Below are 13,722 nucleotides of genomic sequence, written 5' to 3' on the forward strand. Positions count from 1 at the left end.
TGTGGCAGGAGCGGTTTAATTGCCCCTGGAATTTCTGAGCTGACGCGGAGGCGTGGTCAGTTTGTACATGGAAACACAGAGACACCTCATCACACATTAAAATAGTTTATTTTGGTTGCGAATCTGTAATCGTCTTAAAACAAAATGACATCAGTGCCTGTTCACAAATACAAAAAAAACCCCAAAATAAAAAAGACAAGTTTGCCAAATAAGTTAATTCTCCCCCCCGTCCCAGTATCAAAAGTGCAAAATATGTACTTAGTTTTCAGTCCTACTTCTCAGGCTGCGTTAGTGCACTAGTTCCTGGCAGGCTTTCGGTGAACGGCATTGCGGAGGCAGGCAGCCACGGACGGCTGCTGCCCACCACGCTCGGTACAGAGAGGAGTTTTGGTACAACCTTTAGACTGGGGGCCTGCATCCCTTTGCTTCAGCTTCTGAGCAGTGTGCGATTGCTCGGATTTCACCAGAATAGTGCATTAGGACTGAATTTCCTCAATCTTTGGATTACCAACCACCATGTGCATAAATGAACCGCAAGTGCGTTTCGCTGATGAGACGTTACGATATGGGTCGAGCACCGCTGGAGGCGGGCATGTTAGAAAATTATCGGGGGGTGTTGGCTCGCAACGGCTGGGAGAGGGCGGACAGACCTCAGGCGTAAGCAGCCTCCGACCACGCTCTTCTACGAGAAAGCAAGCACCCGGTGCTCCACAATGGACGCTAAAGCTAACTAAACGAGGGGTTTAGAACAGTTTGGTGTTTGCTTCAGCCCATGAAAGAAGTTTTTCCATGAAACAGCGACGCAAGCCAAGTTAGTCTGACCTGGTTAAAAGCAGTGAAGAGCAGAGTTACAGCTGAACAGGAGCTGTGCTCCTGTGCTCCTGTCCAGCCACAGCCGGCAAGGGTGGACTGCTGCAAGCACTCCTTAAACAAAACTCAGTCTAAAAGGGGAGGTTACCTGTGCTAAAAAGAAAATTAAAAATGGATTCCAGCAGGTGTGCAGCGCATGAACTGCAGTTTGAAGGCCATAAGGCCTCATCTTCTTACTCGGGGCAGGGCTGAATTCCCTTGCTGTAGCACAACTAAGGCACGTTTTATAACGTGTCAAGGGTTTTCTCCTGGTTTCTGACTAGCTGAAGAGACAGCAGAGACCTAGAGAATATCCTTTTTTGCTTCTGCAAACATTTAAAAAGTTATGTGGAGCCTTCCACTGGGCTACAACCTTATTCTAGCCACATCCTGCACAGCAAGCTGCGGGAAAAACACAAGAGTGCTACGGCGACTGCTCCAGCCCAATGAAAATGAAGTCTAGCAGCGTCAGGCCAGCGTTTCATTCCCCCTCCCGCTCTATTTCAGCAGTACGTGTGCGCCTTGGAGCTCTTTGGCAGGGAGAAGACCTTGCCTTCCTTCCTTCCCTCTACTCTAGTGCCTCATTCATGCAGCAGCACGAGCTCAGAGTCCACTGAGCTAAAATTAAGTAACCTCACATAGGGTCAGTTGGTAGCATCGTAGCCTTTATTTGGAAGTACATTATACACGGTGTTTGAGATACCTGTGGTGGTCGAAGCACGCCAAGCTGCTCCCAGGGCGGGGAGGAATGCAGCAAGCCAAGGGTTTGTGAGCAACTAGGTCATGTAGGCAGTAAAATGACTTGAGCATTCCCGGATTTTGCACGGGATCGGCAGCTAGCTCAGAGACTGGCATAGTTATTCCTACTACCTGGCTGCTCCACTAAGATGGTAACTAAGGCAGCAAGGGCCGAGTGAGTTTTTAATTAACACCACGTGCTCGACCAAGTGCTCTACCGTCAGGTTCAGCACCCTATGGCAAAGGCCACCCCGCTCAGCCCCCCGTGCTTGGGCAGTGCTGTAGCCTAACAGCGACTCAGCACGGCCGGGGGCTTGGGTCCTGCGCAGAGCGGCTGGAGGAGGAGCAGCAAGTACCAGCTCCGGCGTCTGCCCTGAAGCAGTGAAAAGGAAGAACAACCCCACGGGATTTCAGTCCTGGCCACGAAGAGAAACCCTGCTGCTTTGCTTTATCGCTTGAGGAGTGGAAAGCAGCCGTGAGTCTGCTGCTCGCCTTCCCTCCGCCTTACAAAGGGCCACCCATTCCCTCCGCAGTGTTGAAAGTGGCTGTTGGAGCACTGCTGGAGCAAAGCATAAACCAAACTCTGCACTTTACGACTGTTCTAGCTTCACACAGACCTATGAATTCAAAAAGACAAAAAACCCCCCCAACGCAAACAAACCGAAAACCGAGGCAGCAGCCTGCATGTTGAGTAACAAAGATTTGTGGCAAGAAGGAAGCAGGTGAGAGGCTGAAACCAAGCATCTTAAACCCGCGCCTAAACCAAAAGGAGTTTCACACATAAGCGATGGTCTGATGATACAGCACTTCTGGGGCAACATTTCAAGAATACAATCGTTGAAGAATCAGGTTCCTTGATACAAAGAAAGGTTGGTTTGTACTACAGACGTAAGGGTGCTTGAAAGGAGCCCGGACCGACTCCCTAGGAGCTAGGTAGAGTTTCTTCTACACATCTACTGGCTCATAGCAGCTCACGCCTACAATCTGAGGACACAGTTAAAGTTATGGCTCTAGGATACATCGTCTAAAATCGACAGAAGCAGAAAGGCATCTGAAAAATCAATGTGACATTTAAATGGCTCAACACCTTTACAGTATTTACGGCTGTGCAAAACCCCTTCCCTCCCCGGTTATGGTTTAGCCGGTGAAGCTGCACGTGGAACTATGACACGAGGAGCATGAAACATGCAGATCACCTACCAGCCTGCACCACAGGCGAGTCCCAGCTACAGGTTTGCTACGAGGGAGATGCTCCTGACCATTCTCTAGATCACTTACCATGGGGAAAGCCGATAAAGTACGACTGCCCGGTGGGAGGAGGCCTTTCGGAAGGCAGGGCCTGGGAGGGTCTGCAGGGTCTTGCCAGTGTCACACCATGCACCATGGGCTAAGCACACGGGGAAGGGGAGGGACCACCACCCGACCTGCATCACCGGCCACGTTCGGTCCGGACCGAGTCACCGCGGCAGAGAAGTCACGGGTTTTTCTTCAACCGAGGCAAAACAAGAGATGGAACGGGGGCGACTTGAGAAGCAGATGCGGCAGGACAAGAAGGGAAAAACTTCTTGGCTCTTCGGTAGTAGGGCATCCGAACGCATGGAGTAGGTGGAGGGAATTTTGGTGCGCATGGCCGCGCTCCCGGGCTCCAGACACGGGGAGATATTTTCTAGTCGCCGGCCCTAGGAGAGTTCATCTAAAACCTAAGGTCCATTCGTCACGCTTGTTTGTGTATTCCTGGAAAGAGCTATCCCTTGTCATCTTCATAAAAAGTTTGTCCGTTAGAATCTCTTTAAAATCCCTCAGTCTAGCGCGGGCCACGAGGGGATATAGAACCTCTGTAAGGAACCCTCTAGGAGGCGTTCCATCCAAAAGGACAATTTGTGTAATTTGTTTTTAATGAATCTAGATCCCGGGCTGCAGGAGGATTTCCCTCTGGCTTCCGTGTGTAGTGAGGAGTCGTAATCCTCGCACGATCCCAGGGTTCCCCCCTCATCCCCCGATCTGTGAGGCTTAAAGAGGCAGAAGTATTTCTTGTGGCCGTTCAGAGCCAGGACGTAGCCCGTGTAGTCGCGCTCGAGGAAATGCTTGTCGTACTGGTTTGGGATGGGGGCCGCATCCTGCGCGAACTCTAACAGGTACTCCAGCCATTCTCGGTGCTTGTCCAGGCTGAGGAAGGAGAAATGAAGAGAGCTGCTCCTGGGGGAAGAGCAGAGGAGAAGCAGGATTAGCACGTCTCCCAAGTCAGGCTGGATTCCTACCGGACAGGTAAGCGTTTGTAAACAAGGGCAGGCGCAGAGCTGTGTCGCCACAGCTCCTTTTTTTTAACCCAGTCCAGCGCAGGTGACAGTTACCTCGCATGCAGCACTGTCCTGCTCTACGTTTGTTGAAATGTGGGTACAGCCAAAGCAGCAGCAGCGCCAGACCTGTCTGGTCACCTTCACCAAGTACAGCCGGGAAAGGCTGCTCGGTTTTCGGCGGCTCGTTGCTGCTAATGAGTATGGAGGCTGCTTTGCTTGCCAGAAGCATTCCCTCCTGGCAGTTGAGCCAACACCACTCCTAACTTGTCATCAGAGCAGCATTACACAAGTTGTTAAAACAGTAAGAGAAACCCAGGAGAGGGGCCCAGCCTACCCTGTGAACGTGTAGACTTCCAGGGCAAACTTCTGGAGGAGCATGGTTTTGGTCGAGTTGGACAGGATCAAGACCACGTTCATGTGACCTGGCCTCAGGCGTACCAAGTTGCTGTTATAGTTGATGTCCGTTAGCTCAGTCACCTCGACGAAGCCCTTTTTGGGAATCCTGCTGCAATAAAACAGTGACTGAGTGAAAGGGGAACGAAGGACCGGGAGCGACTGAGGATGGAGCAACTGCGAACTCGTTTCCTGCCTCCTTACACCGTGCCCTGTAGCTAAAGCCAGTTTAATCGGTGCAGCGGCCAGACTTGGATCTCTTTCAACAAGTCGGTCAGAGCTTTACCTTTCCCCAGAGGATGTTGTCTGGGCACAACTCAGCGGGAATTGATTAATAATTAAGTTTGTACACCCCTGTCCTTGCTGGCCCGGCTCCTGGCTAACCACCACTGCGTCTTGCCTCGCTGTGCCCACACTGACTGCGGCGCAGTGACTGCGCTCTGTCCGCGCAATGCTGGCACTTCTCTGCTGTCCACCTAACGTGCTCTGTGCGTGCTCTCTGCGCAATGCTCCCCAAGCAATGCTTCCGCAGAAAACGTTTCTGGAGAAATTAGAGAGGGAACCTGTTACTCTCTTTGCTGAAGCTCGCATCGTTCTTCTCGGTCTTTGCAGCGGTTTCTTCTTTCTCAGATGGAGGAGAGTCCCTTGTGTCACTCGAGTCACTGCAAAGGAAGATTATCTTGTGTGTGTTTAAGGCACCAGATTGGATTGAGGTGCTATTGGCTGGACTGTAAGACCCCCTAGGACGTTTTGGCGTGCGCTCACCTGAAAGCCTGAACAATAACAGTGCCAAAGAGAATGAAGAGCGCAGAGAAGAGCAGGGACAGCAGCGGCATCATTTCTCGCCTGAGGGGAAGATTTGCAAACAGCAATCAGGTCCGTGAGTTGTACAGTTTCTGCTCGAATTTCAGTTCCCATCTACCTCAAGTTTCCCCAGAAACTCAGCTCGTTTCCTGGGGCCTTAACGACGATCAAGACTTTGAGCGCTGTCCTGCTCCCACCAAAAAGGAGGAAAACAAAAATGGATCCATTTTAAAATAAGGTGACAGGGAAGTGGTGAAAAACAACAATTGATGTGTGTTTTCAGGAGCGTAACGTCCACGCTCAGCCTCAAGACCAAAGTACCCAGTACTCGAGGCAGAAGCTAACATCGCTGTGGTGTCAGCGCTCGTCACCTAAATCTCCAGAGAGTACAGGCACCTATGTGTTTTGGTTACGTTCTCAATTCCTGTTAATAAGAACCTGGTTCTACTACACATCTGAACAAGATAGCAGCAATCCTCCTCCCTATCGAGACTCATTAACACCCAATCCATACCAGTTACTATGAAACAAACTGTCCCAGCAGTCCGAGATATAATCCAGCATGGAGTAGAGCCATCGGATAAGGAACATCTGTTTAAAAAGATAAAAAGAAAAAAGCTAGACAAAACCGCTATCCAGGACCCTGATAAGACTCCCACCCCTGAAACAGAATGGGCGGAATCAGCTTTGGAGCGTGCCACGAGCATGGCACCAGCTTCCACCCATGAGCGAGAAAACCTTTAAGAATCTTGCCTTGGTATTTTAAAATATAACTAATGCCTGTGAATGACCACAACGGGACTGTCCAAAAAGGTAACGCAGTTGTTAGGCAGCCGGAAAGGCCGTGCACTTACGGGAGCGAGTTCGTCATTTAAGTCTGCCAGGACAGTCTCTGAAGAGAGAAGGCCGGGGTCCGTCCTCAGCTGGTCCAGGAGATCCAGGAGGATGAAGTTGTCCTCTTTGCTGCCTTGCCAGGCCTCCTCCAAGGTTTTATAGGCAATCTTCCCTGCGTTATTGCGTCTCTCCAAAATGACCACCTGGACGAGCCAATAACATCGCAGATGTCAGAGAGGAAGGTACTTTTTACTAGACAGATGTTATGCTTCCAATCACTGCCCAGAATTAGGTATCAGATGAAGGTATAGCATCCTACATAAAGTGATGTGAATTAGAATGACAGATGAAAAGAAGGGGGGGAAAAAAAGGAAACCCTCACAGCTGATTTTCCCCGATACTTCTCCTCATCCATCAGCAAGGCGTCTGCAAATTCCGGCTGCCGATCATTGTAGATGTGCACAAACTTCAGCGTGTCTTTTGTGTTGGCCACAGCAAAAGTCAAAAATGCCTCGTAAGCCTCGGCAAACTTATCGCCTTCTCCGGTAAGTAAGATCACACAGTGCCTAGGCAACACAATGAGATGGAGGATTAAGAGCCACTCTGGACGTGAGAGGAAACGACCATCCCCTTTCTGTTAGCCAGAATGATCCCAAAGAGCCAGAAACCTATCAAACAATGCGGATACACAGCACGATCCAATGCAGGCGTTTCCCTTCTCCCTCCGAATCAAACAAAAGGTGGCTTTAGGAGCAGCCCCAGAGCCTCGGGGAACAAAACAGGGGGACGTGTCACCCGCAGAGCCTTACTTCCGTTGACGGTGAGACTTCTTCACGGGACACAGCTCCTGGAACAGCCTCTGGTTCGTGAGTCTGGCCACCATGAGGAACTTATTCTGGGAAAGGAAGTCGTCAATGAGCTGCTTCTTCATATCTCGTGCCTGGTGAGGACAAAGAAAGCAGAGTTCAGTACTGAGCAGAGGAGACTAAAGCTGTTGCGACATTCTTGTCTGCAGCCTGGGGAAGGCTGTCAGCCATCACGGTCCTCGCTGAAATCACCCGAGACTTTTTGAGGCCCTGAGACCGAGAAGCTACCTGCAGCCACCCTCCTCAAAAGGTCAGACACCACAGCTGAAGCCTACTGAGCTTCCTCCCTCCTAATAGTTGCTCCCTGCCTCTGTGGAAGCCCGAGTTTCTGCTGAGAATGAATGCTCTTTACTTTGAAATGCGCCACTGACCAAACTCTCATTGCAAGCTCGGTCAGAAAACCTCAGCGTTCGTTTCACATAAGCTCTCAGAGAGGGCTCTGAGCAATACCTGCACAACGTCAGCGGGCCTGTCGATGTGCTCCTTGAAGATCATCATGGTAGGAGTGTAGACGTTGATGTTGTACTGGCTGGACAACTTTTCAGTGCCTCGGAGTCCGACGTACACATAACCAAAGGACAAGTAATCTCGGTACGCAAAGGCAATCAGCTGGACGGGAAGAAAGCACCGGCGCGTGTTTACATTAGAGAGCAAACAACATTTTCTCCCCCAAGTGCCTGTGGTGACTTTGCTTTGAGAATACCTCCTGCTGTTTAAATGTCATCGGGCATGCACTGCAAGAGGTAAAAGCCCTTCCTCTCCCTCGCTGGACTGCAGTTTGCATTCTTGTAATTGTCATCCAGGGAGCCTCGATGGATCCACAGCTTTATTTTACAACCTGACATTTTGCATGGTAGCGGGGGTTTCTTGGGAAACAGGCTTTCCAGTGACACAAAATAGATGTGCCGCAAAATTCTCTCGTTACCGATAAAGGTTAGTACGTGCCTCTGTTGCCACTACCTCCGAAACCCACCCACACCTTTGCATCAACTAAGGTTACACCCATGGCAGGACAGAGAAACAATCTCCTAATGAAGTCTGTCATCTGGCCATGCCATTTTCAACCAACACAAATCAACTTGTTCTCTTAGAACTGGTCAGTAGTATTTAGAGGTGTCGATTCACCTCTGCTCACAGCAATATCGCATTTTCTTTTGGAACAGCTGGATTTATTAGCAAGTCAACAATGCCGCAATAGAAATCGCATTACCTTGTACAATAATGGCACAACTGGCATATGATCAAATAGAAGGACGTGGGGCTTGTTTTCTTTCTTCCAGTTGGAGAGAAAGCGGATGTAGTTTTTATCTGTAATCTTTAAATAGAATCAGCACATTAGTTTAACCTCAAGAGCCGTTAGACACGTGCAATGCTATACAATTAGGTGACTGAACGAGTCTGGAAAAGCTGTCCAGGTGTTAAAGAAAGCAGACTGTGGGTTTGTCTTTCCAACAGGTATGCCTGACCTGTGCTTTTTTGATGGAGGAAATTAATTGAAACCATCAGTCTCGACCCCCACCAACCCTCTTAGTTATTGCATCCTCTGTCGATGCTGTTTCCAGTCAGTGCTGATGCCATTTTCAGTCTCACAACTGTTCATTGGGGTCATATGCTTTATATATAGTGGGAAGCCAAGGGTTAACAGGCACCCGTGAGCTCCATCAAAGCTGCTCTGTTTCAGCTGTAGTACCTCTTTGACCTAGAGGAATGAGATAAAAGGGACATCACAGCTCGTTTAGGGGCCTGCAGGGAGAGGAGAGCTGACTGCTAGCTCTGTTTTTGAGGAATGCCTGGCTGCAGGAGATGAAATGGCTGCTTCAGCTAAGGAAAGGGACAGCAGACCCTGCTTTTGGGACGAGAACTCAAATACCCGGAGCACAGCAGGTCAAAGTCCGTTGGGAAAGGCAGCCCTTGCTGAAGACCCCAGGGGAAAACAAGGTGAGGTAAAAAAGGCTCCAGGCAGAGGACAAGCAGGCAAGAGCGCTGTGGGGGCTGACCTGGCCACATCGCACTGAAAGGGCAGGTGGGTGCTTTAGGACTCTGCCAAAAATAACTGAGCGAGGCTGAAATGCAGGAATTTTTCATCTAGCAGGAGGTTTTACCTGTAACTTTGAAAGGGCTCGCGCTGCTGGCTCCAGTTTCAAAGGTCTGAATCAAAACTGGACGAAACAAACGACGGGTCTCTGTGTGGGTGAGTTTTAGCAGACAATGTCTACAAGTTAGTGAGTGGTCCTTAATTTGCTGGATGAAACCCCGAGAAAGGAGAAGGGAAGTGAAATCCAGCAGGCAGGTAGGGCACGACCACAGATTCCTAACCTAGGGATAGCTTTCGTACAGCTCTGGCAGCCGTGGGGTATTCCAACTGGGAGAGCAGCAGGCACACAAAGTTGCCTGCGTAGCTGCATAGTAGCGGGATTAGCCCTTTCACAAGGAGAAGTGTTACGGAGCCGCGTTGTGCCATCGCTTCTGACAGCTCCAGAGTTTGTAGCTGTTAATTACAGCTCTCAAAACACCTTGCTTCACCAGCCTTGGTCGGATCTTCTCGCGTTCATGACGCAGATCAGCTCGGGGGCTGAATTAAACAGATTAGCCACTGAAACAGCTAAGGAGAGATGAATATCCAGTCAGTCATGAGAAGCAGCACGTGACACTCTTACTAGAACGTACCTTTTCTACGAGATTGCCCGGCAGAAGGTTCTCTACAAATTGCCGCAGGTTTTCTCGAATGACAGCGTTGTGGAAGAAGGTTATTTTCCCGTTAATGAGCCCTAGTAGGGAGGGTGTGCTGTGTGCACCGAGGTGATGGGCGAGGCGCCTTTCGTACCCAGCATGAACGACTCCGATTCCCACTCCTGAAAAAGGAGAGCGGGTTCACATGAAAGACCACCAGCAATGCAAAACGCCTAGTAGAAAATTGAGGATGAAGACCTGTTCCCTTGCCCAGCACCCTGCTCGGGAGTTGTGCATGGGACTGTCCCTCATAACTCTATACTTTCCTCCTTTTGCAATCCTTGAAGATTATATTTAAAATTCATAGCTTTATCTAGGGAGAGAGAGAACACACTGTGCTCTTTTTTTCTGTCCACTGGTATTTCATGTGTGTCCTGGTTTTGGCTGGGATAGAGTTAATTTTCTTCCTAGCAGCTGGTATAGTGCTGTGTTTTCGATTTCGCATGAGAATAATGTTGATAACACACTGATGTTGTAGTTGTTGCTGAGCAGTGCTTACACTAAGTCAAGGCCGCCTCAGCTTCTCAAGCTCTACCGACTGAGGAGGCTGGAGATGCACAAGAAGCTGGGAGGGGGCACAGCCAGGACAGCTGACTCAAACCGGCCAACGGAATATTCCATACTGTATGATGTCATACTCCGTATATAAACTAGGGGAAAGGTGGCCGGGAGGCTGCTGCTCGGGGACTGGCTGGGCATCGGTCGGTTGGTGGTGAGCCATTGTTTTTCACTTGCATCACTTGTCTTTCTTGGGTTTTATTTCTCTCTCTTTTTGTTCTTTTCCTTTTCATTACATAGTATTGTTATTATATTATTATTTTATTTCAATTATTAAAGTGTTCTTATCTCAACGCCTAACTGTTCTCACTTTTACTCTTCCGATTCTCTCCCCCATCCCACTGCGGGGGGGAGTGAGCAAGCGGCTGTGTGGTGCTTAGTTGCCGGCTGGGGTTAAACCACGACAATGTGCTACATTAAAACCTCAAGGAGAAAAACCCCAGTAAGCAGGAACTACAATGCCTTTGTCTCCTGCTGTCTGTCGAGTTTGTGTTTTTCTGGAAGAACGTGCAGATGACATCTGCAGGGAAAACAAGGAAGCTGAGGCTGGAGGGACAAGTACAAAATACCTCCTTGGCACCCAAATGTGTTCAGTAAGTCTGAAAACTTCACCGTATGGTAGCGCCCTGAAGTCGAGGACATATTCTGCAGGGATCTTTGCTTATCAAAGCCATCCAAGTGCAGGACAAAGAGCAACACAGCAGTTACACTGGTGGCCTAAACTCATGGTGGTGCGACTGGCCCTCAGCCACGCCATCATTTATGATCATCAGCGTTGGACTAAGCCACTAGCCGTATGGTCAGGAGAAAAGGCATCTTGCCCTCGTGAAATATGGGACTAGTTTTTTCCTCATTTCTAACAGGTAGTCTCATTGACTATGATGTTAGTAACATTCAGAAAAGCCTTAGGATAAATCCCTGAGGAAATCTACAGGTTAAACACAGTCCTCCAAAGCTGAAGGCAGTTGCCGCAGCCTCACTGGGCGAGGGACACACGCCCAGCCTAAACGGCCTCATCCTTACCCAGCGCCTCCAATTCCTGAGCGACTTCCTTCCACACGGGTTCAATGTGGATGCAGCTGAAACACCAGTCCGAGGTTATTTTAATGAGGTAAGGTTTCTTGAAACTATCTGGCACGATTTCATTGATGTAGTGGGAAAAATGGAGCAAATACTTCTCATCAGAGGTGTCACGCCTCTCCGAATTAAAGGGGAAATGGAAGAAGGACTCGTCAAAATAGAAGCCTTCATGAAAGTGGTGGAACTGGCGATGCTGGTGCTGAGAGTAGCCCTGGCTTTCCCCGGCATCTCCGTAGCGATCAAAGTTTGCCCTCTTTTCCTCGTTGGAGAGAATCTGGGAAGTAGACAATAGAAGAACGATGGCTTGAAACCATGACAATAATCCCTTAGTAAATAACTGCAGCTGCATAAGGACGGGCTACGAGGGAATGTGCAGCCTTTGCTGCGCATTGGAGGGATAAATATCCTGGAAAAGGGAACTATCGCATCGCCTCCGGGCTTGCTGTGGTAAATAAGGGTAAAAAAAGCCAAAGCCTGAAGAAAAGGAGCCTGTAAATCAAGACTGCTGTACCCGTTTCTGACACCAATTGCTCCTTCAGCCTGAACGTCACGCCGTCTGAGCATTAATGCTCTTTTCTGGAGCGGCTTTTGCTGGCATCTACTTGAACATTGAGGGTTTTCTCAGTGGATCAGAAAGCGCCGAAAGTTTTACCAAGCAGAAGCTCCAGAAACTGCATTTTTCGGCTGGGAGATGAGGAATTGCTTTATTTCTGTGGGCTTAGCTCGCTTGCTGTGGAAGCATTGGGTCAGCCGCCGCAAACTGGGGAAGCTGATTTCAAGAGCTGTGCAGGAGCAATGTGCAAATAACCACTTATGCAAAGAATAATTTGAAGCAACTAAAGCCCTGCGGTGATTAACATTGCTTACATCACCCCAAAATGCTTATATGTACATGTGATACGGACAAGACGGTTGCCCAGCTGTGCGGGGCTTGGCAAATACCTGCTCCTCCCTCATTTGAGGCTTTTTAGTGAGAACAGGGCAGACCCGTAGCAAAATACTTGCAACAGAGGCCACACTGGTGTCATCTAGCGGCCCTCTGTCAAGAAAGCAGAGGAAACTTTTCTGGTCAATAGTGTCCGCCTCCACAAGGTCGAGCACCTTTCCCATGTAGACATACGCAGAAAAAGCACAAAGCCACATACAGAAAAATAAGGTCACTTAACTTCTAACGACAGCACGAGTTCAGCAAGAAGAGCGTGTTACCTCGTAGGCCTTGCTAATCTGGATGAATTTGTCTTCTGCTCCTGGGTCCTTGTTTTTGTCAGGGTGCCTACAAGGCAGAACCGGAGGAAAAGGGAGTCAGCAGTTCCCTGGGGGGGCACAGCGAGCTGTCAGCCTCTGTTCAGAGGCGAGCGGGATGCAGACAGTTAGGGCGTGTGGCAGCACCCTGAGGCCGAGATCAGATTTTATACCCAGCACGCGCTCTCCCTACCCAAACCCCATCCCAAAACGCAGCACTGGGACGCGTGCTGTGCACCTGCAGACCTGTCCCTCCATCCGACCTGTCGCCAACAGCCCGAGCCCAGGAGGAGGAAGCCTGTATCTTTCCTACCTGCTACAGTGATGCATCCCCTGGCCGCTGCCCTACATATCTACCGCGTTCTTCCTGTAAAATACTCCAGTCATAGCCCTTGGGGATGTCTCAGGAAAAACTATGCAGGCTCTAAAAGCTCCGGGTGAGCCTATTTTCCGAGGCGACGCCTCGAGCCTGCTCCTCAGCACACATCACCGAAGCGAGGGGCACAACATTTGTGGATCCAACGCGTTTCCCTTTGGCATGGGGGTCGAGTTGCCCTTGGACATCGATGTGTCAAACCTAGACCTGGATACTGGCATATTAAAGGTTCCCAGCTGAGTCAGGGAGAACTTTTTCCCCCGTAGCCAGACTCTGGGAGGGTTTTACAGCACGGATTGCTAGCGTGAAGGTGTCTGCTTGGTTTTGGGATGACTCTTGGCCTGTGAGGAAGAGCCGGTGCTCGTCTCCGACCGCCTGCTGAGCCTCGTCTGGCACGGACAGCCAGGTAAGGTGGCAAATGCCACCACCCAGCAGCGTTACCCGCTCCTCAAAGCGCAGCGGCCTAGCTCTGTCAACCGAGAGGACGCGAAACGACACCGTGTGTCTGCCCCCGTGTCCCCGTGTCCGTCCCGCCCCGGTGCTGGGGCGGGGGGTATCAGAGCCCAGGGGAAGGCCGGGGCGGAGGGGAGGCACGTACCATTCCCGGGCGAGCCGCTTGTAGGCCTTCTTGATGTCGGCCTGGCTGGAGCTCCGGCCGACCCCCAGGACGCGGTACGGGTCGAAATCCCCCGCCGCGGCCTGCGCTCCCAGGGCCGCCAGCAGCAGGGCGGCGGCCCAGGCCAGGCCCGCCCGCCCCAGCTCCATGGCTCCGGCGGGCAGAGGGCCGGCGGAGGCCCCGCGGGCTCGGCGGGGGGTCACGGACACCGGCGCTGAGGGGACCGGCGACCGGCGGGGGCCGCGGACGGGCCGCCCTCACCCACCCTGCGCCGCCGCTTCCGGCGCGCCCGCCCCGCCGTCACCATAGAGACGGTGCCGCTTCCGGTCACCGAGGCGG

At 50.9% G+C, this 13,722-nt stretch overlaps 1 protein-coding gene across 7 annotated transcripts; it reads right to left on the reverse strand.

Moving 5' to 3' along the window:
• Positions 1-89: 89 nt before the first annotated feature.
• Positions 90-13,646, reverse strand: DNAJC16 (DnaJ heat shock protein family (Hsp40) member C16). 7 transcript variants are annotated; one of them, XR_012677098.1, is made up of 15 exons: positions 13,366-13,646; positions 12,356-12,422; positions 11,093-11,423; positions 9,449-9,633; positions 7,992-8,096; positions 7,232-7,390; positions 6,725-6,855; positions 6,298-6,481; positions 5,936-6,118; positions 5,596-5,672; positions 5,043-5,123; positions 4,841-4,939; positions 4,219-4,389; positions 2,866-3,783; positions 90-2,571 (listed from the first exon to the last, which is right to left on the reverse strand). XR_012677098.1 is itself a non-coding variant. In XM_075172616.1 (14 exons), exons 1-14 carry the CDS (start codon positions 13,530-13,532, stop codon positions 3,387-3,389), a joined length of 2,334 nt encoding a protein of 777 aa, XP_075028717.1. In that variant the 5' UTR covers positions 13,533-13,646; the 3' UTR covers positions 90-3,386. The 7 variants fall into 7 exon arrangements, 6 of the variants coding, with proteins under 6 accessions (XP_075028717.1, XP_075028716.1, XP_075028720.1 ...); XM_075172616.1 differs by having other exon boundaries at positions 90-3,783; positions 4,219-4,386; XM_075172615.1 differs by having other exon boundaries at positions 90-3,783.
• Between the last annotated feature and the right edge of the window lie 76 nt (positions 13,647-13,722).

The sequence above is a fragment of the Calonectris borealis genome, chromosome 23 (assembly GCF_964195595.1).
Source record: "Calonectris borealis chromosome 23, bCalBor7.hap1.2, whole genome shotgun sequence".
In the NCBI taxonomy this organism is placed as follows: Eukaryota; Metazoa; Chordata; class Aves; order Procellariiformes; family Procellariidae; genus Calonectris; species Calonectris borealis.